This window comes from Mus musculus, chromosome 5 (assembly GCF_000001635.26).
Source record: "Mus musculus strain C57BL/6J chromosome 5, GRCm38.p6 C57BL/6J".
In the NCBI taxonomy this organism is placed as follows: Eukaryota; Metazoa; Chordata; class Mammalia; order Rodentia; family Muridae; genus Mus; species Mus musculus.
Genome location: NC_000071.6, coordinates 32841217 through 32865613, shown reverse-complemented (window position 1 = coordinate 32865613; position 24397 = coordinate 32841217). Strand labels below are relative to the sequence as shown.

Below are 24397 nucleotides of genomic sequence, written 5' to 3'. Positions count from 1 at the left end.
AATGACTAAAAATTCAAGGTAGGTAGGCATGATTACTAAGTAATCCCAGTACTTAGTAGGCAAAACTATCTCTGTAAGACAGAGGAGCTCTGTAAGTTCAAGGCCAGTCTAGTCAGCATTGCAAACCTATAAAGGCTATAGAGTAAGAGCCCATCCAAAAAATGAAATGTAAAGTTTAAAAGGACTCATTGAGGTCTGAAGTGATTGCTCCTTGATAGTGTGCTTGCTCATAGGCACAAAGCATGGGTTCTTTATCCAGATCCACGGAGAACAACGTGGGAGCACATGCCTGAAATCCCAACACTTGGGTATGAAGGACGGAAGGAAGGGCAGTAACTCAAGATCAGCCTCCAGTGCATACTGAGTTCAAAGCCAGTATGAGCTCTAAGACTCTGTCTCAAAAACCAAACCAAACCAGCTCACTTTGTCAGTAATTCTGATTTCTGAAGTAAAGAACATTAAAAAAAAAAAAAAAAAAAAAAAACCAGGAGGAAGGACTTGGATGCAGTCCATAGAGTCCTTTTCTAGTAAACTTGTGGCCAAGCACTCACTACACAGAAGAAAAACAAAAACAAAACAAACAAAAGCAGGAGGAAAATTAACTCAGGTGTGGTAGAGTATTTCCAGATACACAGGCAGGAGGATAATGGGTTCAAAGCCAGCTTGGGCTACACAATGAGTTCTAAATGAGCCTTGGAAACATGGTAAAACCTGGATTCAAAATACAACCCAACAAACTCTGAATGTGAAGAATGCTTTTCAAAAAGATCCTGTGCTCTCATTTCCAACCATCCCTGATCTCTGATACTGCTCCACTCTTACCTGTCCAGTCTCCCTTGTGATATGGGTAATTTTTAAGGCACATCATAACTTCAGCCAACTTACACAATCCCCAAATATCAATCAATACTGACCACTGCCCCCAAAGCCCTTCTTGTGGATGACAAGTTTGTAGACCTTTGTGGTTCTCATTTTGTCTTGTGATTTCTTCAGCTGTTCCAATCTTGGAGCAGGGAAGTCATCTTGCTTTCCTGCTACTGAAACACAAATAAAAACATCGAGGATGTCAGGCTTCCTAAATTTGCTCTTTAATTTTAGACCTTGAAGGTACTGGTGGTTGTTCGGCTGAAAGGCGTGCCAACCCTTGCATTATATCGCTCCTCCAATTACCAAGAGAGACAAACAAATAGAAGTGTGCTTTAAAAATTAAAGGGAACTTGGGCTCAGATCTCGTCCATCCTCTAAAGCTATTTTCTCTACCGCATACCTAAAAGGGAGGCTTGTGGTGAGAGGGGCACTACCTTGTTTTTGTCTGCATCAGGAACACCAAAATAGTACAGGGATATTCGAAGAGGTTAGTCCATCACATAAGTAGAGGAACGTCAAAACAAGGGATTCGCCCAAGGTCACTCGAACTGTTATGCACTCCCATGACTCGCGGTCCACTAACAATGTCCTGGGGAAAAGAGAACTGAGGAAGGCTGCGGTTTCCTTGCCGACCCCTCTACTGGTACCAACTCTCAGCGGACCGTCCTGCCTCCATTTCACCGCTGCGGTCCGGGAAGCTTGGTGAGAGAAAGACTGGTCCAAGGTCACACGGGGAACTGCAAGAAGAGTCGGGCCTCGAACCTGGCTCAGGGACCCTTCCTTCAAGCCCCTCAAGTCTCAGCCCGAGGTTGGCGCTCGACTCCCCCCCCCAACCCCCCCACTTCCAGAGCCCCTGCGCGCCTCAGGCCCGGCCCGAGGCCAGATTCCGGACAGATCTCCCCAGGACCTCCTCAGGATATCCCACCTGAGCCCCCACAGTTCGCGCAGCTTCCGCACCAGGGCTCTAGGAACCAGACAGACAGCACCACCGAAGAGCGCTCACCTGAGCCCGCGCCGCTCCCGAGGCTCCGCCCCGAGTCCCCGCCCCTCGCCAGTCCCTGCTCAGCCGGCTTGGCCGCTCTAGCCCAGCCTCCGCCTCGTCTCGGTGGCCGCGCCACTTCCTCCTCCGGGGCTGCGGGGAGGTGGGGGGGGCGGGGCGGGGGGGAGGCTGGGGGCGTGGCGTTGAGTCCGACTTCAAACCGAGTTCCCGTTGGCGTTTCCCGCCACCGTCTACAGGGCTGCCCGCTTTGCATGGAAAATTTGAAAATAGAGCCACAGCCAAGACCTTCGTTTCAGAAGAGCGAAGTGATTTCGTAATAGGAGAAACTCGAGAGAGTCGACTCTTACCTCGCGGAGCTGTTTCCATGTGTTTGACGAAGTTAATAACTAAACCTGGTCCAGAGGGCTATTGAGAAGTGCAAAAGTCTCTGCGGGTGGTGGCTCCCCCTCCTAATCCAGGTTCTGTAGAGACAAGAGTGCTGAACATTCCCTAGAGTTCTTGGGCTATGTAGCAAGAAAACGGGGGTGTGTATAATTCATGAGCGAGTTACTAACTTATTGAAAACTGTTAAATATAATTAAGAAGTACAAGTTAATGATAAGTACAAATGTAACATGTACAGAGACAAGCTTGGAAGGAGAAACCAATTTACATTACCCATTATATACTCTTTTGTTGTCAAAATTAAACCTAATGTACATAAGTCAAAACAAGTGTACAGTAAACTTAAAGTTTGTTTGATTAAAAAAAATATTCAAAACATTGAATGCCCGAGTACAATGGGTTAAATCTACAATAGGCTCGCATGGCAGAAGGCCCAGTAGTTTCCTTAGATGGGGCATAAATCATCCAACCAGAGTAAATTGCGTGGTGGCACACGCCTTTAATCCCAGCACTCAGGAGGCAGAGGCAGGCGGATTTCTGAGTTCGAGGACAGCCTGGTCTACAAAGTGAGTTCCAGAACAGCCAGGGCTACACAGAGAAACCCTATCTCAGAAAACCAAAAAAAAAAAAAAAAAAAAAAAAAACCAAAAAAACAAAAACAAAACAAAACTGTAAGTTGTGTGTTAGCCTCATTACAGAGTAAGGATTCATGGGAAGAAGAACCTGCTAGAAGGCCTGACCTGTTCCCACCTTGTAGGCCAAAACAAACAAACAAAGCCAAAAACCTCCTTATCTAAAGATGAATTATTCCTCATGTCTCAAAAAATGGAGGTGGGAAAGGTAGATTCTCTTGTCCATTGGAGGATCTCAGAGTCTGCACCACATCCTAAATGACTTAAAGAGCAGAGACAAATAGCAAGATGCTATCTATACACAGGGGAATCTGTCCTGTGAGTGCTATGAGACCCACTTGCTAGTTCAGTCAGCTACACCCTCCACCCTGTTAGCAAAAGCAACTTTCAGGAAACACACCCTAACCGTGTTCCTTCAATAAAGGAGGATGCCAGACGTTCTGGGATCAAACTCAGAGCTTCGCAAAGTTCTTTAGACTAGCCAAGCCATGTCTTTGACAGTTGTTTTTACATCTGTAGAGTCAGCAAATTATTCTATTAAGTGATATCTGAAGTCCTCAGATTCTTCAGGAAGGCGTGACTTAGATGAAGATTTTCTCCAACTGGGGCTCACCTGTGGCACTTTGATAAAATAGTCTCTACCCAGATGGAGAACTTCAGGGCCAGGGCCTGCACCTCGATGCCTACAGGGAGTACACAGGCCTTGGCAGGGAGTTTTGAGGATGTTTTCTAATAATAAATTCCAAAAGCCAACAGTTCCTTTTGTTTGGTTATCTGTCTTTACAAATTATGCTTCCAAACCAATCTATTTTTAAATAAAATGACATTAACAAATATGCTCAGTGCTGTTGGTATGTAGTGGACTACGGAGCTGCCCATTGACAGAAGGAGGAGAGCTTGCTTTAGCCTTTTAATACACGTGAATCATAAATTATAGATTTGACATGACTGATTGCTTTCATCTTCCATCTGTCGGTTGAATCTATGGAATGAAAATATCATAGAAAGATTTTAAAAGGTTCTATTAGTAGGGTTAATTTAAAAAAAAACATTTTTGGGAGGCTGGAGAGGTGGCTCAGAGATTAGGAGCACTGACCCCCAAGTACAGGGAATAAAGGCTTGCACCACCACTACCTGTTGGAGTATTCTTTGTAAATTAAAAATTGAAAATCATTTCTTTGTGGAGAATACAACTTAGAAATAAATTGTATTTTTTTACATAGCCTAACAATATAAAAATACATTTACTGTGTAATCCTGATTTAATGTTAACAAAATTCATATAAAATATTATTGTCATATTTTGACATAATAAATACAGTCATATAAGGTAACAGTCCCAATTTTTAAAGTTTTACCTTATCAGATTGTTTCTAACCAAAAAATGGTTTTATTAAATAATACCTGGTATTTTGAATATGTAAAGGAAATATAAAAATGTTTATCAAAAAAAGGGGGCCCTGGAGAGATGGCTCAGCGGTTAAGAGCACTGACTGCTCTTCTGAAGGTCCTGAGTTCAAATCCCAGCAACCACATGGTGGCTCACAACCACCCATAATGAGATCTGACTTCTGGTGCATCTGAAGACAGCTACAGTGTACTTGGATATAGTAATAAATATATCTTTTTTAAAAAAAATGTCTATCAGTGCTTGGCAGGGGTAGTGGTGCACACCTTTAATCCCAGCACTCAGGAGGCAGAACTGGTTGATCTCTGTGAGTTCTAGGCCAAGCTGGTATATAAAGTGAGTTCCAGGATATCCAGTGTCTTGAAACACAAAAAACAACTGCAACAATACAATTCATCATACATAGAAGCAAGAAATGTCACTTGGACACTTTGTTCAAATTCATTTCTTGGATGCTGACTTTAACTGACTTCTGTTACAAAGCTTCCTGGTGGTTGTTCCTTATTCAAGAGTCTGAGGTAAACAAACAGCAAATCACAGTTGCCTCATCCTTCTACAGAACTCTGGTACATGATCCAGCCAGCTGTGTGATGGCATTTAACCTTATGTTAATTCTGTATTTAACCTTATGTTATATCTACTCATGTTGATATTGATGTAATAGTCTCTTCAATAACCTTGTGTGTGTCCCTCTCTCTTCTTTTTAATTCTTCTATCATGTATTACATCTCAACCACAGTTTCCCCTCTCTCCTCTCCTCTCACACCCTCTCTCCACCTCCTTTCTCCCTCAAATCCATTTTCCCCATCATATCCCTTCATAAAAGGGCAGGCCTTCCAGAGATATCAACCAAACATAGCATATCAAGTTGCAGTAAGACTAGGCACATCCCCTCATTTTAAGGCTGGTTAAGGCAGCCCAGTAGGGGAAAAGGGCCCCAAAGCAAGTAAAGGAGTAAATAGCCCCCACTCCCATTGTTAGGAGACCCACAAAAACACCAAGCTACACAACATAACATACAGGACTGTTCCCCATGAAGAGTACAGTCATTGCCTCCTGACTTATGTTTTGGATCTTCGCTAAGTATTAAGTTTTCTCATGATCTCTTAGATGGACCCTCTTCCATGGCAGTCCAACTGTTGCTCCACTCATGTAAGCTCAAAACACCAGGAGATAAATGCTTCCAACTCCCAAAAGCTGTTCAAGTTACCTCTTAAAGGGGACTAATGAGCTATGAGCCACCTAACTCATCCCTCTTCTTGTCACACTGGACATTGTTTTGGGCGATTCAGAATTAAAAACAGCTGGAGCACACCTTTAATCTGAGCACTAAGGAGGCAGAGGCAGACAGATTTCTTGAGTTTCCAGATCAGTCTGGTCAACAGAACAAGTTCCAGGACAGCCAGTGCTACACAGAGAAACTCTGTCAAAAAAACAAAAACAAAAACAAGAGAAGTCTTCTTGAATCAATTTGCCCCTCTGTCTTGCTAGCTCAATCAGCTTAGCATTCTTCAGGACCAGCTTTGGCTGTTGAAGTACTCCAAAATGAGCTAACTGCTGTTAAGGATGGGATTTGAGCCCTCCTCCAAGAGCAATACAACTTCCACACCATCAAATCTTTTCTTTTTTAAGGTTTATTTATTATTTTATGTAAGTACACTGTAGCTGTCTTCAGACAAACCTGAAGAGGGCATCAGATCTCATTACAGATGGTTGTGAGCCACCATGTGATTACTGGGATTTGAACTTAGGACCTTTAGAAGAACAGTCAGTGCTCTTAACCGCTGGACCATCTCTCGAGCCCCTTTTTTTTTTTTTTTTTTTTTTTTTTTTTTTTGGGTTTTCGAGACAGGGTTTCTCTGTATAGCCCTGACTGTCCTGGAACTCACTTTGTAGACCAGGCTGGCCTCGAACTCAAAAATCTGCCTGCCTCTGCCTCCCGAGTGCTGGGATTAAGGAGTGTGCCACCACCACCCGGCCACACCATGAAATCTTAATTGGGTTGAAATGGAGTTTAAAAACACACAAATGGAGTAGAAATTCCTTCCGGTTCCCCCCCCACACTCTGAATCCTCTCATCGATCACTTCATTCACTTTTATTGTACTCATATTTATGCATTTTACCTGTATTACTAACTCAATCTCACCCTACACTCAAGCAAAATGTTCCCCGTAAGGTCGCCCAATGGCTTTCACCCTACAACAACTCCATTTGATCCATTTGATCCTGACTTATCTGAAAAAGACATTTTGGATGCTGAGGAGAAACTGGCTGAAAGGGAACCTCATTCCTGGGACAAATACAATTCTTTTGAGATTCAAGGCATGTGCCACCACTGCCCAGCTACAATTCTTTAGTACAAATCTAGTCTTCTATTTTCTCCTGTTCCCTTCCTTTGATACTCTGTAGCTCCCTGCAAAACCTGCTAGTTTGTTTTTGTGCAGCAGTCCTGACAATGGACCAATGATGGTCACCCTGAATCAACTTCAGGCCCACTTAGCCTCTCACTGACCTATTCTGTCTCCTCTGCCTTGGCTCCCTTCTCCCTCAACCTTCCAGGGAAATCTCTCAGGTTTACTCTGTAATCAAGTCAATTGCCTACAGCCTTTTTTTTTTTTTTTCCTCGAGACAGGGTTTCTCTGTCTAGCCCTGGCTGTCCTGGAACTCACTTTGTAGACCAGGCTATATGCCTATAGCCTTTTAACAACTATTTTTCAAAAGTCTCTTCAGGAATACAGGAAGATAATTGCATTATCCATCACAGCTGATCAAGTTTCTCCTCCTGCTAAATGACCAGAGGACCACTTTTTCCAAGGACCCATAACTGTTCTTGCTCCAACAACAAAGCTCCATTACAGCTGATCAAGTTAAAACTCTCCTCCTGAAAAAAAAAAAAAAGCCGCCGGGCATGGTGGCACACACCTTTAATCCCAGCAATGGGGAGGCAGAGGCAGGTGGATTTCTGAGTTTGAGGCCAGCCTGGTCTACAGAGTGAGTTCCAGAACAGCCAGGGCTACAGAGAAACCCTGTCTCGGGAAAAAAAAAAAAAAAAAAAAAAAAAAACCCCAGAAAACAAAAAACAAGAACAAAAACAAAAACAAAAAAAACAAAAAAACTCTCCTCCTGCTAAGTGACCAGAGGACCCATCTATCTCTTCAATGGACCCACAACTACCCCTCTGACAAAGACACTCCTCAGCAGGAAAACAGTCCTGCCTTCCTCTATTACCTAGAGTTTAGAATGACAGTTTCCCGCTGAAAGACTACACCTCCCAGCTTCCCTTGCGGCCAGTCAAGGGAATTCGGGAGGGAACGTGTAAAACGGGTGGTGGTAATTTTATCCCATAAAAAGATCTCAGCTTTCTTTCTAGGGTATGCTCTCATCTTCCTGCATTGAGTGGGACATTCTCTTATCATGGGATGAGGGATTCTCCTGCATAGCTTGGGACATATGGACCATTCATCCATGTGGTTGAGATTGTGTCCCCATCCCCCCAACTTTGCGGTGTGTCTGCCAATAAACACAGTCTTGCCTAAAGTCAGACTTACCTCTCTTTCTTCTTTTCTGCCTCCATTAAGCCACCCTGAGAAATCTCTCTCTCTCTCTCTCTCTCTCTCTCTCTCTCTTTCTCGGGGGGGGGGCAGAGGGGCGGTGGTGGTGATAATAAATTTACCACAACGGAATACGGAATACCTCCTACTTGGAAGTGTCCAGTGTGCAGGTCTCTACCAACCCAAACCCTAAGATATTCCTAGGTTTCTGTGATCCTTTGGTTGTTGTTGATATTCAATTCTGATAATTGAATCCTGGGGGCCAGTGCTCTTCCCCGGAAATGGGGATTGAAAACTAAACCAGTACAGGCTAATCAAACTCTACCACTGAAAACAACCCCAGCTTTCTATGTCCCTCCAATAATCAGTGACAATAGCTATGGTTTTAATGCTACTTTAAAATTGTAATGTAAACCGGGCGTGGTGGCGCACGCCTTTAATCCCAGCACTCGGAGGCAGAGGCAGGCGGATTTCTGAGTTTGAGGCCAGCCTGGTCTACAAAGTGAGCTCCAGGACAGCCAGAGCTATACAGAGAAACCCTGTCTCAACCCCCCCACCCCCAAAAAAAATTGTAATGTAAAATAAGCTACCCTGCAGGGATGACAGTGAAGTGGGTAGCCTGAGAACCTGAGACTTTCATCACAGGAAGCCATGTGATGTGATGCATCTGTAGTCCCACCCCTACTACTAATTGTGGACCTTACCAAAGCTTAAGGGCTACTAGCTAGCCTGGGGAACCCTGGGATCCCAACCTTATCCAGGCCATTGATTATGCTAAACCTAGAGTGTCCCAATGTTCCTATTTGTTGGGACATCTTTCTCTTTAAGAAGAGTTTGGTGAATTACAGTTCCACTCTGTAACCAGACTGGCATTGAATTCATGACAATCCTTCTACCTCTGCTTCCCTCCAAGTTCTGGGCTTATAGGAGCAAACCACCATGCCCAGTGCACTTGCCTCTTCTCCATTTCTTTCTTTCTCTGACAGCTAAGGCTGGGGATGGGACCCAGGCCTCACACATACTGGGCAAACTCTCTGTCCCAATCAAACTTCAGCCCTGTTTTTGAGCTGTGTCATCCTACCAACCTCCTGCTTCATTCTGTAAGTATTTTATAACTAGAGATAGGGTTTCAGGTCATAACACTGCTGTGTTGTCTTCTTTTTTTTTTTTTAAGATTTATTTATTTATTATATGTAAGTACACTGTAGCTGTCTTCAGATGCACCACAAGAGGTCATCAGATCTCATTACTGGTAGTTGTGAGCCACCATGTGGTTGCTGAGACTTGAACTCAGGACCTTCGGGAGAACAGTCAGTGCTCTTTTTTTTTTTCCGGGGGGGGGGGAGGGTTTCGAGACGGTTTCTCTGTGCATCCCTGGCTCTCCTGGAACTCACTTTGTAGACCAGGCTGATCTCCAACTCAGAAATCTGCCTGTCTCTGCCTCCCGAGTGCTGGGATTAACAGTGTACACCACTACACCTGGTTCAGTCAGTGCTCTTAACCGCTGACCCATCTCTCCAACCCTGCTGTGTGTCTTCTAATCATGAAGACCACTGAATCATTAATGCCTCTAGTTAATCACAGAACCTTTTTTTGTTTGTTTGTTTGGTTTTTTGGTTTTTTTCGAGGCAGGGTATCTCTGTATAGCCCTGGCTGTCCTGGAACTCACTTTGTAGATCAGGCTGCCTCCAACTCAGAAATCTGCCTGCCTCTGCCATCTGAGTGCTGGGATTAAAGGTGTGCGCCACCAAGTCTGGCATCACAGAACCTTTTTTAGTTTTTCCCCAGCTTTAACTAAACAAGCTATAGGTTTCCAGTATTTTCCAAAAAATATATAAAAATATATTTGTTTTGTTTTATTTTGAAAGCAAAAGCATTGTAAAACAGTAGAGGATTTGGGAATGGGCCAAGGGGTCTCCCATTGCATGATAAGCAAAAGTTCCCATGGTGGTATATATAATCCCATCACTGGAAGAGTTTGCGGCCAGTCTGAGTGAGAGATTGTTAAAAAAAAAAAAAAGTGTGGGGGGGGTATGTTTTAAAGAAAAAAGCCAGGTGGTAGGGCACATATTTCTTTTTTTTTTTTAAAGATTTATTTTATTATTATATGTTAGTACACTGTAGCTGTCTTCAGACACACCAGAAGAGGGAGTCAGATCCTGTCACGGATGGTTGTGAGCCACCATGTGGTTGCTGGGATTTGAACTCTGGACCTTTGGAAGAGCAGTCGGGTGCTCTTACCCACTGAGCCATCTCACCAGCCCTAGGGCACATATTTCTAATCCCAGCACTTGGGAGGCAGAGGCAGGCAGATCTCTTGAGTGTGAGACCAGCCTCATCTACAGAGCAAGTTTCAGTACAGCCAGGGCTACAAAGAGAAACTATCTTCAAAACTAAAAATAACCAAACAAAAAGTTGATAGATTTTAAGAGGCTACTTAAAAAAAAAAAAGAAAAAAAAAAGAAAAAAGATGGCGAGCCACATCTAAATAGTGAGTTCCAAGTCAGCCTGGACTACATAGGGAGAACCCTATTGCAATATTTCCTATCGAGAGAGAGAGAGAGAGAGAGAGAGAGAGAGAGAGGAGATAAAAGGATAAAAATAAAAATTTAGTAAGATGAATAATACTTTCATGTGACTTAAGAAAACGAATAAGCCAAGCATGGTCGCACATGCCTATTTTCCCTTTATCCAAAAGGTCAAGGCAGGAAGGTCAAGAGTTGAGGCTAGACTGGCACACATAGCAAGTTTCAGACTTGCCTGAGCTAAAAAGTAAGATCCTGACTCAAATCAAATCCTATGTAAACCAGGCTGTCTTCTGCCTTTTTGGGGTTAAAGGAGCGTGCAGCCAAGCCTTGGTTTCCTCTGCAGATCCTAATCAAAGAAAAGGTAATTTCAATTTTCTTTGTAGACCAGGCTGGCCTTGAACTCAAAAATCCGCCTGCCTTTGCCTCCCAAGTGCTGGGATTAAAGGAATGCCAGGTCCATTGTAATTTCTTCCAGACACTTCTTTAGGTGCTATGAATATAGAGTCCTAAAGAAAACAGACAAGGATGGAAAGAAACAGGCAACACAGATAAAATGAGGTACCTTCAATGCTAGAGAGGCAATGAAACAAAATCAAAGTGTAATCAAATACTTTCCTGGGTTATCTTTTGAATTTCAGTGTGATTAGAAGCAATAGGAGGATGGTGTGACCTAAACCTTTGATTATAGTTATTAGAAGGTCCCACAATCTGCCAGGATGGAAGCAGACAGGGCCCTAGAGTGGCATCTGTCCACCTCAGAGATATGGACCATAGCACTGGTAACAGTCTGAGACAGGAACTGGGTAGAACGATGTGTTTCTCTTTAAGAGTCAACGCGGTGGGGGCGGGGCTGAGCGTGTCTGGAGCTAGCGGAGGGTGGAGGTACCAGCCGGGAAGAGCCGCCCTCCGGATTGCGCGCGCGCCGTGCGGGGGCGGGATCGAGACCCGTCCGCATGGCTGGCTTTGGCCCCGGATGAGGAAGTGCGGTAGGTGGGGGGGGAGGGCACTGTGGAAGCGGTGGAAGCTGGAGCGCCCTCGGGCCTCGGCTCCCGAAGATCTGGTAGAGTTGGCGGCGGCGGGGACAGCAGGGACGGAGGCAGCCGACGCCAAAGTGGAGGGATGAGCACGAGCCGTGGAGGAGGCCACAGGGTAAGAGGCCTGGGCAGTCCCACGACCGCCTGGGGGTCCTCCGCCGGACGGTGCTGACTAAAGGGGGTCCGGGCCCCCAGCCTTTCAGGGAGCCGAAGGGCACCGAAGCAGTGCTGTTAGTGACAAACACCCACAGACATCCAGGAGATCAGGCTCTACGTCCCTGGGAGAAAACAGCTTCTCGGAGTCCTGGTTCCAGGGGAAGGAGGCTCCCATTCAACCTTCATCTGCAGGGGACCCCCAACTTCTCTCTCCTTGGAGAGGACGACGCCCCTTGTTGGTATACGCCTTTCCTCGGCTCTGGTCGATTTGTCAGCGAAGGGAGACCCGTTTATGGTGCCAAGGGGAATTCTTTATTCAAAAGAGCGACCCCCACTTTGGTCAGCGTCTTCCAAGTGAAGGAGGTTCTCAACTTTCCCAAAAGTGACAGAGGTATCCTATCTGCAAGAAACAGATCTCTCGATCCTTTATTTTTCACTTTCACCCCAAGATAGAGGGAGGCCCTGAATTTATGATATCGTAAGTCAGCTTTTCTCCCCTTCCCCCAGTCATGTCCACCAAGGGAGCTTTGGTTTTTGTGTTTTTATTAAGTCTCTTAGTATTGATTGAGCTGCTGCTCCTCTTTTGGAGTGTGATATTTGCAAGTTTGTATCTCCCACTTAACATCCTCATGACCTTGCCTCATCCCCTGTCAGTTGCAGCCCATCCTTAACCTGGGTACTTTTTTTTCTCTGAATTGTCATGAGGGCTCAAGGGAACTTTTGTGGAAAATGCTTGGTGCACAGTGAACGTTTGGTCAGTTGTTAGTATTGATATATTAAGAAAGAAAAGTCATGTCCTCAGAGAAACTGTTATTGGCATGAATGTATCCTCCATCACAAATTGCAACCCTCTTTCCACCAGAAAGGCTTTCCCTGCTCCTAAGATACAGTATTCTTCCTCTCACTTTGGATCTTGCTGTACTCTACTCCCTAAGTTAACAGAGAGCCTTGGTGAAAATCAGGGAAAGAAATAGTAAGTTTTGGAAACATGTTAGCACTTTACCTGTTTATTATTTTGATTTGAGGGATTTTTTTTTTATAGCTCGGGCTCAAACTAGGTAGGTAGTCAAGGCTAGCCTCTAGTCCCCCCAATAATCTTTTTTTTTTTTTTTTTTTTTGAGACAGGGTTTCTCTGTAGCCCTGGCTGTCCTGGAACTCACTTTGTAGACCAGGCTGGCCTGGAACTCAGAAATCCGCCTGCCTCTGCCCCAATCTTTTCTCACTTTATAGGACACTCCTAGTTCAGGCATGCACCACCATGTGCCACTTTATGTTTTGTTTTGAGACAAGCTCTCATGTAGGCTGTGCTGGCTTCAGATTTGCTATGTAGCCAAGCCTCTGATCTTCCTGCCTCCATCTCTTCATTAAGAGTCTTAAGAGGGAAGGAAACGTGGTGCCAGAAGCCAGACGTTCTTTGTCCACCAAATCTGTCTAGATCTCCTCTCTCTTCAGTTGCTTTTGTTGGCAAAAAAAAAAAAACAAAACAAAAAAAAAAAAACAAAAAAACAAACCTTCCCCTTATCTACACATCCTCTTCAGCCTCCAGCTCTCCAAAGTAAAAGACTGTCCTTTTCCAGTATGTAAAGCGTTGTAGATGGCTTCCTACCCCTCCCCCTTGGATAAATACATGAACGTCTTTCATATGTGGTGTCTTTTGTCAGTAGACGTCAAGAGCGTTTTCAGTTTAAGCCTCTGTTGAGAGATGGATTGCTTTTTCTGCATGTTAATAAAAAGGGAAAGGAAAACAGCCTTGATGCCTTAAGAGATTCCCTGCACACACACTTCCCATCTAAGAGCTGGGTCCCGTGTGATGATATTCTTCCTGGTCTTGCTTTCAGTTTGTGTTGAGATCTTGATTAGTGGTTTGTTTTTCCTTTGAGACAGGATCTAGCTATGTAGCCCTAGCTGGCCTAACACTCACTGTGTATCTCAGTCTGTCCTCCACAGCCTTCTCGCGTTGGCCTCTTCCTGAGTGTTAGAACCACTGGTGTGAGCCACCACTCCTGGTCTAGGGAGGGCCTAGTAAAAGATTCTTCTTTTTCTGTCCCTCAAGAGGAGGCCTCTTCTCCAAATTCCCTCATGGAAGAATTGGATACAGTGTCTGAATGTCCCTTATGGAGGGGCTGGCTGCAGGATCTGAATCTTTGGAAAAGAAAGCCCTTTTCTCAAGGTGAGAGGAGTGCTGTGAACTCAGGGCGTGATCATTCTTGTGAGTCTTGTTTCTTGACACAAGCATGGCAGTGCTCACTGTTGTTAACAGGGTCTGTACATTCCAGTTCAAGAGGAGGGATTATTGGGGCATGGAGTTTTTCTGATCTGCTTTCTTTGTTTGTTTTTCCCTTTTTTCTTTTTTCTTCTTGCTTTACTGCTATCAAGTTTTGCTTCCAAAACTATTGTTTTGCGGAAACGCTGAATGATGAGACATGTTGGCATTGTGGATTTGGGGCAGCGTGGTAAAATACATTCATTCTAATGACGTGGGGGGTTGTGACGGTCCACCTTTACTGGCTTTAGTCAGGTTTTTGATTTTTTGGTAGGGTAGGAGTTCAATTACCCAAAGACACGCTGAAGAAAACCTTTGTGTCTATAGTATTCCTAAATTGCCGTAAGTGCCCCTGAGCACCTATTAAAGGAAGGCATTAGCTTGAGTTAGCTTGAGCCCTGTACCCTGGTTGACACCTGTCTGTTCTATATACTGAAGCAGAAAGGAAAAGAGGGAGGTTGTCCTTTCCATCCTGGGGTTTTCTCAGGATTACTTTAGCTTGGTCATTTTGCATGAAAAGAATAGGCCCAGGAAAGTTCATTTAAACTGAAGACTTTGAGATCCTGTAGCTAGTGAATGGAGTCAGAGTAGGGAGGGACACTGGCTCTTGCCTTGGACACCAGAAGGTTGAATAACTCCCTACAGAGCTTTGCATTTGACACAGGTGGGAGGTCAGTTTAGTCTCAGCTCAAAAATATTCTCTCTTCCTCCTCCTTTTCTTCACCCTCCCTTTTGTTTTGTTTTGTTTTATTTTAAACAAACTTGGTTTGTTTTGAGACAGGGTCTCCCTGTATAACCTGTTATTAGACTGTGTAGCCCCAACTGGTCTAGAAATTTGTGTTTCCCTGGTATAGGGGTGGCAGGCTTGTTTTATGAACATCATCTTTTAGTAGAATAATTTTACTTCATATTTTGTACAAATGTCACTTATTTTATAACGTCTAAAATAAATCCATTTCCAAAATAATATAATACATATTTATACACATGGCAAGAGTAATTTAAGATTGATTTTTAAATTTTATTTTTTTGTTTTTTTGAGACGGGTTTCTCTATGTAGCCGTGGTTGTTTTGGAACTTAACTCTGTACACTAAGCTGGCCTTGAAGTTACAGAGATCCATCTGTCTGTCTCCTGAGTGCTGGGACACTCAGGAGATGTGTGCAACCACAGCCTGGCTTTATATTTTATTTTATGTATTTGAGTGTTTCACTTGCATATATGTCTGTGTACCATATGTGTGCCTGGCACCTGGAGAGGCCAGAAGAGGGCATCAGATAACCTGGAACAGGAGTTATATTCAGTTGTGAGCCTCCATGTGGGTGCTGGGAATGGAACCCAGATCCTCTGGACTAGCCATCTCTCCAGCCAGGTAAGAGTCATTCTTAATGGGTTAATTTTTGCTCAAAACTTAAACTAGATAATGACTTGATATTCTTCTCTAGTAGCTTGGTTATAAGCATTGAGAAGGTTTAAGTTGAATTTTATAAACATGTTACTTGTTTGTTCTCTCTCTCTCTCTTTCTGTTTTTGTTTTTGCTTTTGCTTTTTTTTTTTTTTTTTTTTTTTTTTAAGAAAGGGTTTCTCTGTATAGCCCTGGCTGTCCAGGAACTCACTCTGTGGACCAGGCGGGCCTCAAACTCAGAAATCCTTCTGCCTCTGCCTCCCCAGTACTGGGATTAAAGGCGTGTGCCACTACTGCCCCATGTTCTTTCTTTTTACTACACAGTTACTAAGAATCTAATTTAAAACCGTTGATAGCCGGGCAGTGGTGGCGCATGCCTTTAATCCCAGCACTTGGGAGGCAGAGGCAGGCGGATTTCTGAGTTCGAGGCCAGCCTGGTCCACAGAGTGAGTTCCTGGACAGCCAGGGCTATACAGAGAAACCCTGTCTCAAAAAAAAAAAAAAAAAAAAAAAAAAAAAAACCACCACCAAAAAAAAACCAAAACCAAAAACAAAATAAAACCGTTGATAGTTAGGAAGGAGGCTGACAGTGAGAAGACTGATAAAATAAAAGGCTGATCTTGCTAGTTTTTAATGGGTTTGCTACTAGTTATTTATTCACCAGACTTTTGCATTTAGATCTTGGGGAAAAAAAAAAAACACATAATATAGGGCTTACTATTTGTTGTTAGCTAGTTTTTGTTTCTTTTTAAAGATTTATTTACTTATTTATTTATTATATGTAAGTACACTATAGCTGTTTTCAGCCACACCAGAAGAAGGCATCTGATCTCATTACAGATGGTTGTGAGCCACCCCGTGTGGTTGCTGGGACTTGATCTCGGGACCTTCGGAGGAGCAGTCAGTGCTCTTAATCACTGAGCCATCTCATCAGCCCTGTTAGTTTGTTTGCTTGTTTTTTGTTTGGCTGGTGTTCAAATGCTGGGCCTTTTATCTTTGAAACTAGTGCTTTCCACTGAAATAACAGCTGAGATACCATAATCACTAAAGAACAGTATTCAAATGAGTTACTGTTGAGCTTATCACCCAGGCAACTCTGTTAATGCATGCTTCTTTGGGGGGGATTTTAAGGCTAGTTCTCATATAACCCAGGCTGGTCTAGAACTCTCTGTGCAATCTTAGGAGTTATCTTAACTCCTCATCAGCCTGCCTCTGCTTACGTGTGTGTGTGTGGGGGGGGGGGGGGGTGTGTGTGGCCAGAAGAGGAATTGGATCCTCTGGAGCTGGAGTTATAGGAGACTATGTTCGTGATGTGGTTGCTGGGAACCTAACTCTGGTCCCGTACAAGAAAAATGCACTATGAACTGTAGAGTTGTGGATCTTTCATGTTAGGCATGCACTTTTTACCGAGCTACTGCCCCAGCGAAAGGGAACAAATTTGGGTTTTACTCAGCAGAGAGGCTTCATGGAAAGGTGATATCATGGAGGAAATAAAATTTAGGAAGAGACTTATAGATTAGCTTTTGAGAACACCCAAGTTCCTCTGGTGGGCAGGGGATAAAGGGGAGGAAGGTGGCCAAGACCCAAGAAGTCTGTGTGTTTCCATACTTTTGTTTAGAGAGCCTGTGTACCCCAGGTTGATCATAAGTTCACAGTCCTGCTTGCTCAGGTGCTGCAGTTAAAGGTGTGCACCTTCTCACAGGGAGGTAAACTTGTGTTTTACAGGATCTTTCAATGATACTTGTGTGTACATATGATGTATGTGAATGTGAGCCTGTGTTCACAGTTGTGGGTATGTAGAAGTTGGGGCAATGTTTGGTGGTTGGTCTCCTTCACTTGTGAGTCTCCAGGATTGGGTTGAGGTCAACAGTCTTCAAAAGTGAGCAGTTTACTTGGCCATCTAGTATCTTTTCCTGCACTTTGTATGCATTGTAGTAACTAGGAAAAGGAATCCAAACCAAGTTAAAACTGAGTATTTCCTCCTTTTTGCCATCAAATACCAATTAGAATTACTTTCTGTTAATGCCCACATTCATAGACAAATGGCCTAAAACCTGAAGTGCTTCAGAAATAACTAGTAGCTAGAGAAGAAAGGAAGTTTTTGTTTGTTAGTTTTCGAGACAGGGTTTCTCTGTATAGCCCTGGTTGTCCTAGAACTCACTTTGTAGACCAGGCTGGCCTCGAACTCAGAAATCCACCTGCCCCTGCCTCCCAAGTGCTGGGATTAAAGGCAGTGCCTGGCTCAACACTGTCTTATTAAAAGATACTTATTTTAGTTTTTTATATTTTATGTATATGCATAGTGTATGTATGAGTACCATTTGTATGAAGGTGACTGCAAAGGAACTGTACCCAGGTACTCTGCAAGAGCAGTGAGTGCTCTGAAGGGCTGACCCATTGCTCCAGCCTCCTCAGTACTATTTCTAAGTGGAGAATCTCTGCTTTTGCCATGAGTTCCAGTAGATCTCTCCCTTTTCCTCTTCCTCTTCCTCTTCCTCTTCCTCTTCCTCCTCTTTCTCTTTCCTTTCATTGTATGGTTTTTGAAATCAGGTCTTTCTAACTAGCCCAGGCTGATCTTGAATCCTAGGTTCTCATAGCTTCAGCTTCCTAAGTGCTAGGACTACTACTATGAGTTTAACAATTTAGGCAGTTCTTATTCCTTTTTTTTTTTTAAAGATTTATTCATTTATTTTATGTAAATGAGTACACTGTAGATGTACAGATGGTTGTGAGCCATCATGTGGTTGCTGGGAATTGAACTCAGGACCTCTGCTCACTCTGCCCCACTTGCTCCAGACCCAAGATTGATTTATTATATGTAAGTACACTGTAGCTGTCTTCAGATACACCAGAAGAGGGCATCAGATCTCTTTACAGATGGTTGTGAGCTACCATGTGGTTGCTGGGATTTGAACTCAGGACCTTTGGAAGATCAGTCAGTGCTTTTAACCGCTCAGCCATTTCTCTAACCCCTCTGATTCCTTTTTTAAGAGTTGGTATATATGCCTGTGTGCTGACTGCTTGCATGCCTGCCTGCCCAAGTTAATGCATACCCTCAGAGGCCAGAGGGTGTCAGATATCTAGGAGTTGGATTATAGATGGGTAGGAGGTATTTGGTGTAGGTGCTGGAATCCAGGTCCTCTGCAAGAGCAGCATGTGCTCATAACCAGAGCCATCTCAACTTCAGCCCTCAATTTAGGCAATTTTGTTTTTGTTTGTGAGACAGGGTCACGCTATAGAGCTCTGACTGGTCTAGAATATGCTGTTAGAACAGGTTGGTCTGCATATGTAGTGTTCTGCCTTCCTCTGCCTTCCAAGTATTGAGTCTAAAGGTGTGTGCCATCACACCAATTAAAAAGTAAATAGTTCTTAAACTTTGTCTTTACATTTATTTAAGTATTTAGCTTTTATGTCTATAAGTGTTTTGCCTGCTTTATGTCTTATACCACATGTGTTCAGTGCCAGTGAAATCCAGAAGAGAGTGTTGTGTCTCTTGGGACTGGTGTTCTGGATGGTTGTGAGCCAGCTCTGCAGGTGCTGGGACCTGAACCCAGGTCCTCTGGGAGAGCAGCAAGTTCTCTGAACTGTTGAACCATAGCGCCAGTCCCCTGGCCCAAGGATTTTGAAAACCTTTTTGTTTTTGTTTTTGTTTTTCAAGACAAGGTTTTGCTGTGTGACCCTGGCTGTCCTGTAATTCTCTCTGTAGACCAGGCTGGCAGTCAGTCTTGGAGATTCACCTGCCTCTGCCTCCCGAGTGCTGGGATTAAAGGTATGAGGCACCACTGCCTTTTAACTTTTCTGTTTTCTCTTTTTATTATTTATTTGTTTGTTTGTTTAATGTATATGAGTACACTGTAGCTGTACAGATGGTTGTGAGCCTTCATGAGTTGGGAATTGAATTTAGGTAAAGATTTATTTATTACACATAAATACACTGTAGCTGACTTCAGACTCTCATTACGGGTGGTTGTGAGCCACCATGTGGTTGCTGGGAATTGAACTCAGGACCTTCAGAAGAGCAGTCAGTGCTCTTAACTGCTGAGCCATCTCACCAGCCTGCCTTTTTTAACTTTTCATTAAAAAATGTTTAGCTTAAAGCAGGTATGGTAGCTCATATCTGCAAACTCAGCTAATGTAGGACCTCTAGTTTTGGAGCAGCCCAGGCTATTGAGCTAGGTAGCACTCTGATATCTATAGTTTCTAGACTTTAAATTGGAGACAGTTTCTTTAAAAATTTCTCTTCTCAGCCTGTGATAATGGTGCACGCCTTTAATCCAGCACTCGGGAGGCAGAGGCAGGCAGATTTCTGAATTTGAGGGCAGCCTGGTCTACAAGTGAGTTCTAGGATAGCCAAGGCTGCTCAGAGAAACCCTGCCTCAGGCAAAACAAATAACCAAACAAAAATATTTCTCTTCTCTTGTTTAGGGTAGGAGAAGCTTTAAGAATCATCATGTGTATTGTGTGCCCCCCTTGGCAGTGAACTGTAGGCATCGTGCATGCTAGGCAGGCACTCTAGCAATGAGCTTCATCCCTCTAGTACTACAGAATACTTAGATGGGATATTTCAGCAAGTAGCCTGTTCATTCAGGACAAAGAATTTAACTACCAACACAGTGGCACCCTCTGGAGAGCTTGGTCCATGTCTTGAAACCAGGTAAAAAAAGCACCTTGATTTTCTAGTTGATGTCAGGTCTGTTTTTGGATGCATGTCCAGGTCTTATCAATTTTTTTTTCCAGTTCCAACTGGAAGAGGTTTTATTGGAAGGGAGAGAGACAAAGAAGTGGTAGAGAGAGAAGAGGGGGGGGTGGGGAGAGAGCGAGGAGAAAGAAAGAGAGAGGATTTCTCGGGTTTTTTGAGATAAGATCTCTCTGTGGAGCCTTTTCTAGCCTGGAAATCACTGCAAAGACCAGGCTGGTCTCAAATTCAGAGATCTGCCTGCCTCTTCCTCCTGAGTAGTGGGGTTAAAGACCTGTGCCCATAGGCCTGGCAGTTAAGTACTGTGTATTGATGAGTATCTATGCAGATGACTGTAGCCTCCTACAGATGTTATAGGCATCAGATCCCCTGGAGCTTGAGGTATAGGAGGTTTTGAACTATACAACGTGGGTGCAGACTTAATGTGGGGCCAAATCCGTGTCCTCTGCAGGAGCAGCAAACACACCTATAACCACTTAGGCATTTTGCTGGCCTCCTTTTCCCGTTTTCTTGAGTTGGAGCTCAGTCTTAGCAAGGATAACCTTGAACTCACTATGTAGCTGAGGCTCCTCTTGAATTTGTGTCAGTCTTGCCTCAGCCTCCTGAGTAATAGGATCACAGCTATGAGCCACAATGCCAGTGGTGTGGCGGTGTTGGAGATTGAACTCAGGGTTTATATCCCCTGAGTAAATGCACTGTCATTGAGCCACATTCCTTGCTTAACATTGAATGAGACTCTTCACAAGACAGTATTTTAACTAAGATCAGTGACATACCTAGTGAAGATTAAGAGATGTAGTTTTCTACCAATACAGTAGACATTTGGTGTCCAATAATGCTGACATTTGAAGTTGAATATGTCGTTCATAATTTTTTTTTTTTTTTTTGTATTTTAAGACAGGGTTTCTCTCTGTAGCCCTGGCTGTCCTGGATTTGCTTTGTAGATAAGGCTGGCTCGGTAGACCACAAAGATCCACCTGCCTCTGCCTACCGGGTGCTAGTATTAAAGGTATGGTGCCACCGTGCCCGGCTATTTTCCATATTTTAATCGATGTGAATGGAAATGGTTTTCTTTTACCACATCAAGGTTTTAAACTTATATCCCTTCCTTTGATTTGTGTCAGGGTAAACCATTGATGCAAAAGACTTGACTCCATAATCTCCATCTGCCCTAATGCTGTCATCTGGAGTAGAGACCCAGCCAGTTCCACTTGATTCCTCCATGTCTGCTGTGGTACAGGAATTGTACTCGGAACTCTCAGTAAGTGTCTCCAAAGAGCTTCATGCTGAGCAGGAGCCAAGTAAGATTGCAGATGTAAAGCCTGGAGCCTCACGCTCTCCTCTAAGTCATGGCAGGGCCTCACCCCTGGGGTTGCAGAGGACTCATGCAGAAGGTTGTCGAGAAGAAAGCTCTGAGACCTTGGATTGTCGGGGCAAGAATGGGTGGTGCGGACTAGTGGATCCTACAAGAGATCCTATGGCTTATGAGATCTTGGATAGGGAAGAGAGACCCAAGAGCATGGAGCCAAAGGTCTTCAGAGATCAAGGAGACCAGGCACAAGTTTTCAGAGACCCATGTGAGGGAGCAAAGGAAGACCCGTGCCAACATTCCACAGCTACTAAAGAAAAGATCTGCCCCTGTCAGGTAAGAAGTGAGATCTTGATTTGGATAAGTTGACTGAATGATAGCACTGCAGAGCAATGCCTCTAATGTAAATCACAGATGCTGTGGACGGGTAGCATATGGCTTAAGTCTTGAAACATTGTCAAAAATAATGATTTTGATGTTTTTGATATAAGTCACTGCTGTGCTCTCACTATTGTATGAATTTCTCTAAAAACAAGGTGGTATTCCTACACATGCTAATAGAAAGTTATGTATCAGGCCTGGGGAGATGGCTTAATTAAAAATCAGATACCCACATACCAAGCCAGGCACAGCAGCACCTTAGTAGCACAGAGGGGCGGATCCCTGGAGTTCATTGGCTAGCCAGCTGAGCCAAATCTATGAGCTCCACGTTCATTGGGAGACCCTAATCAAAAAATACGGTAACAAGCTATTGAAGACCACACCTGACTTCCACCATAGCCATCAGCACAGTGCACACATGTGCACACTCATACAGACACACACCTTTGAAATGTCCCAGAGGCCGGGCGGTGGTGGCGCACGCCTTTAATCCCAGCACTTGGGAGGCAGAGGCAGGCGGATTTCTGAGTTCGAGGCCAGCCTGGTCTACAAAGTGAGTTCCAGGACAGCCAGGGCTATACAGAGAAACCCTGTCTAGAAAAAAACCAAAAAAAAAAAAAAATGTCCCAGAGAAACCTTTGGGCAGGCTAATGCTACATGTAGTGGCTTCATCAGGTGGATTTTTCAGAAGCTTTTCAGGCCAAGAAACTTTTTTTTTTCTCCACAGTGCTGGGAATCAAACCCAGGTCTTGTGTACTAGGCAGGCCATCTGCAACTGAGCTGTATACCCAGATAATGTTTGTCTTTTGGGACATCAGAGGTAATCTTCATAACAGACTGAAGAATGAGTCAGAAAACCAGTTCCTTTTTAGTTTTAGTTTGTTCTGTTTCAGTTTGAAACAAGGTCTTTATGTAGCTCAGACTGGCCTTTAATGCAAGATAATCCTCCTGTCTCAGCTTCTTGAGTATTGGTGCTACAGGGTTGCACTTCCATGCCTGACTTTGAAACCACATGGAAAATCTCATAACCTATGTAATTCTAGTTCTAGGAGGTCCTGTGCTGTCTTCTGGCTTCCTTGAGTACCATACACGCATGCACTTACGTATACACATTTTTTTTTTTTTTTGAGACAGGTTCTTACTATGTAGCCTTGGCTGGCCTGAAACACTCTAGTCCAAGCTGGCTTTGAACTCACAGAGATCCACTTGCTTTTGCATCTCAAGTGCTAGTGTTAAAGATATGTACCAACACACCCATCTACACCAAAAATTTTAAAAATTAAAGAGTTCAACATTTTTGTAATCATATTAATGGAAGGGTGGGAGAAAACGTACTTATCTGAATTTGTAGATTCTTGCAGATTAGCTCCTTTGGGAGAGGTTGAACCCTCATTGTTATTCAGAGTATTAGAATGCCCCATGTTATTGATTTAAATATTCCTTTGCCTTAGTCTACTACTGCTGTGAAGAAATGCTTTGACCAAGGCAACTTTAAAAGAAAGCATTTAGCTGGGGGATGGGAACACTTTCATAGGGTGAGTCCATGAACATCATGATGGGGAACATGGCAAGAGGCAGGCAGGCAGGCCTGGTGCTAGAGCAGTTGCTAAGAACTTCTGATCCACAAGCAAGCGGCAGAGATGTAACTGGGAATTGTGTGGCCTTTTGAAACCTCAGAGTCTACCCTATAGTGATGCATCTCCAACAGGGTCACACCTCCCAAGCCTTCCAAATATTCTACCAGCTAGGGCACAAGCAAGCATTCATTGAGGGCATTCTCATTCAAACCACTATATCCTTCATCCATCTCTTAATTTATGTACTATTTCATCATTTTCTTCTGTGTCTTCCAGCTTCTTGGTTTGTCTGTTTGTTTGTTGAACAAGTTCTTTCTTGTAGTCCAGGCTGGTCCTTTAGTTCGTCATGTAGCCAAGGTTGACTTTGAACTTCATTCCAAGAGAAGTACTTCCAGAAAACAGTTTTAGGTTAGAGATTCAGCTCGCTTGCAGGAGGTATGCATGCAGAAGGTGCATTTGCAGCTCGTAATGCTGCAAAAACAACATGCAAAACAAGAGACACCTACAGTGTTAGCAGGTCAGTTAGTTCTGACAATGGGCTCTGTGGTAGAGCATGTAGACCTCCTGGGGTGATCCTTAGCATCACAGTAAACAAAACATAGAATAGGATCTATAGAATTGCTGCAATGAGAAGGCAGGTGGTTCTTCATCTGATTAATAGAGCTGTTTGATCCGGATCAAATCTCTCAGGAGATTTGAGAAGAATCGTCAAGCATTTGGATGGCTGTCCAACAGAAGTGAGCCTACTGGACACAATTAGACTCTCATTGGACAGCATGGGATAGCAGTAGTTCCTAGTCCTTCTCAAGTCACAAAGCTTGTGAACACTGCAGCCCTCTCAGACAAGGGGACATGCCATTTGCACAGCATTCGGGTTTATAAAGTCAGACAACCTTAAAATAAGAACCCTTACTAATCTGACAGACTACCACATAGTCAAAAGACAGCTGATGCTAGGCATGGTGGTCATCCATTATTTGAAAGGCTGAAGGAGGAAGATGGCCATTCGTTCAAGACCAGCCTGAGCTGCAGAGTGAATATCAGGTGAGTAAGAGCTATATAACAAGTCTCTGACAAATTAAGAAGGAAAGAAAAGCAAGACAACAAACAAATTAAGAAAATATATTTATATATATAATTTATAGAGCAATATCTTACCTTATGCAAAGAAAATACTTTGTTTATTTTGTTTTGTTTTTGAGACA

General features: G+C 43.7%; 2 protein-coding genes across 37 annotated transcripts in view; one reads left to right on the top strand and one right to left on the bottom strand.

The window, feature by feature from the left end:
- The window catches only part of Depdc5 (DEP domain containing 5), a 130588-nt gene extending 128620 nt beyond the window's left edge, over positions 1-1968 (bottom strand). For 5 of the 23 annotated variants that reach the window (XM_006503978.3, XM_006503985.3, XM_006503984.3 and 2 more), the window contains exons 1-3: positions 1793-1908; positions 1302-1604; positions 915-1037 (exon numbers count right to left, since the gene is read on the bottom strand). In XM_006503978.3, coding sequence (XP_006504041.1) covers positions 915-972 — 58 coding nt within the window. In that variant the 5' untranslated portion in view covers positions 973-1037; positions 1302-1604; positions 1793-1908. Of the gene's footprint in view, positions 1-914; positions 1038-1301; positions 1698-1792 lie in introns of those variants that run through there. The other 18 variants (XM_006503981.4, XM_030254550.1, XM_030254554.1 and 15 more) reach the window with 12 other exon arrangements.
- A 9308-nt stretch (positions 1969-11276) lies between these two features.
- Positions 11277-24397, top strand: part of Prr14l (proline rich 14-like) — a 65131-nt gene continuing 52010 nt past the window's right edge. For 5 of the 14 annotated variants that reach the window (XM_017320791.2, XM_017320794.2, XM_017320797.2 and 2 more), the window contains exons 1-2: positions 11277-11521; positions 21050-21570. In XM_017320791.2, coding sequence (XP_017176280.1) covers positions 21100-21570 — 471 coding nt within the window. In that variant the 5' untranslated portion in view covers positions 11277-11521; positions 21050-21099. Of the gene's footprint in view, positions 11522-13615; positions 13733-20822; positions 20935-21049; positions 21571-24397 lie in introns of those variants that run through there. The other 9 variants (XM_006503842.4, XM_017320798.2, XM_030254360.1 and 6 more) reach the window with 7 other exon arrangements.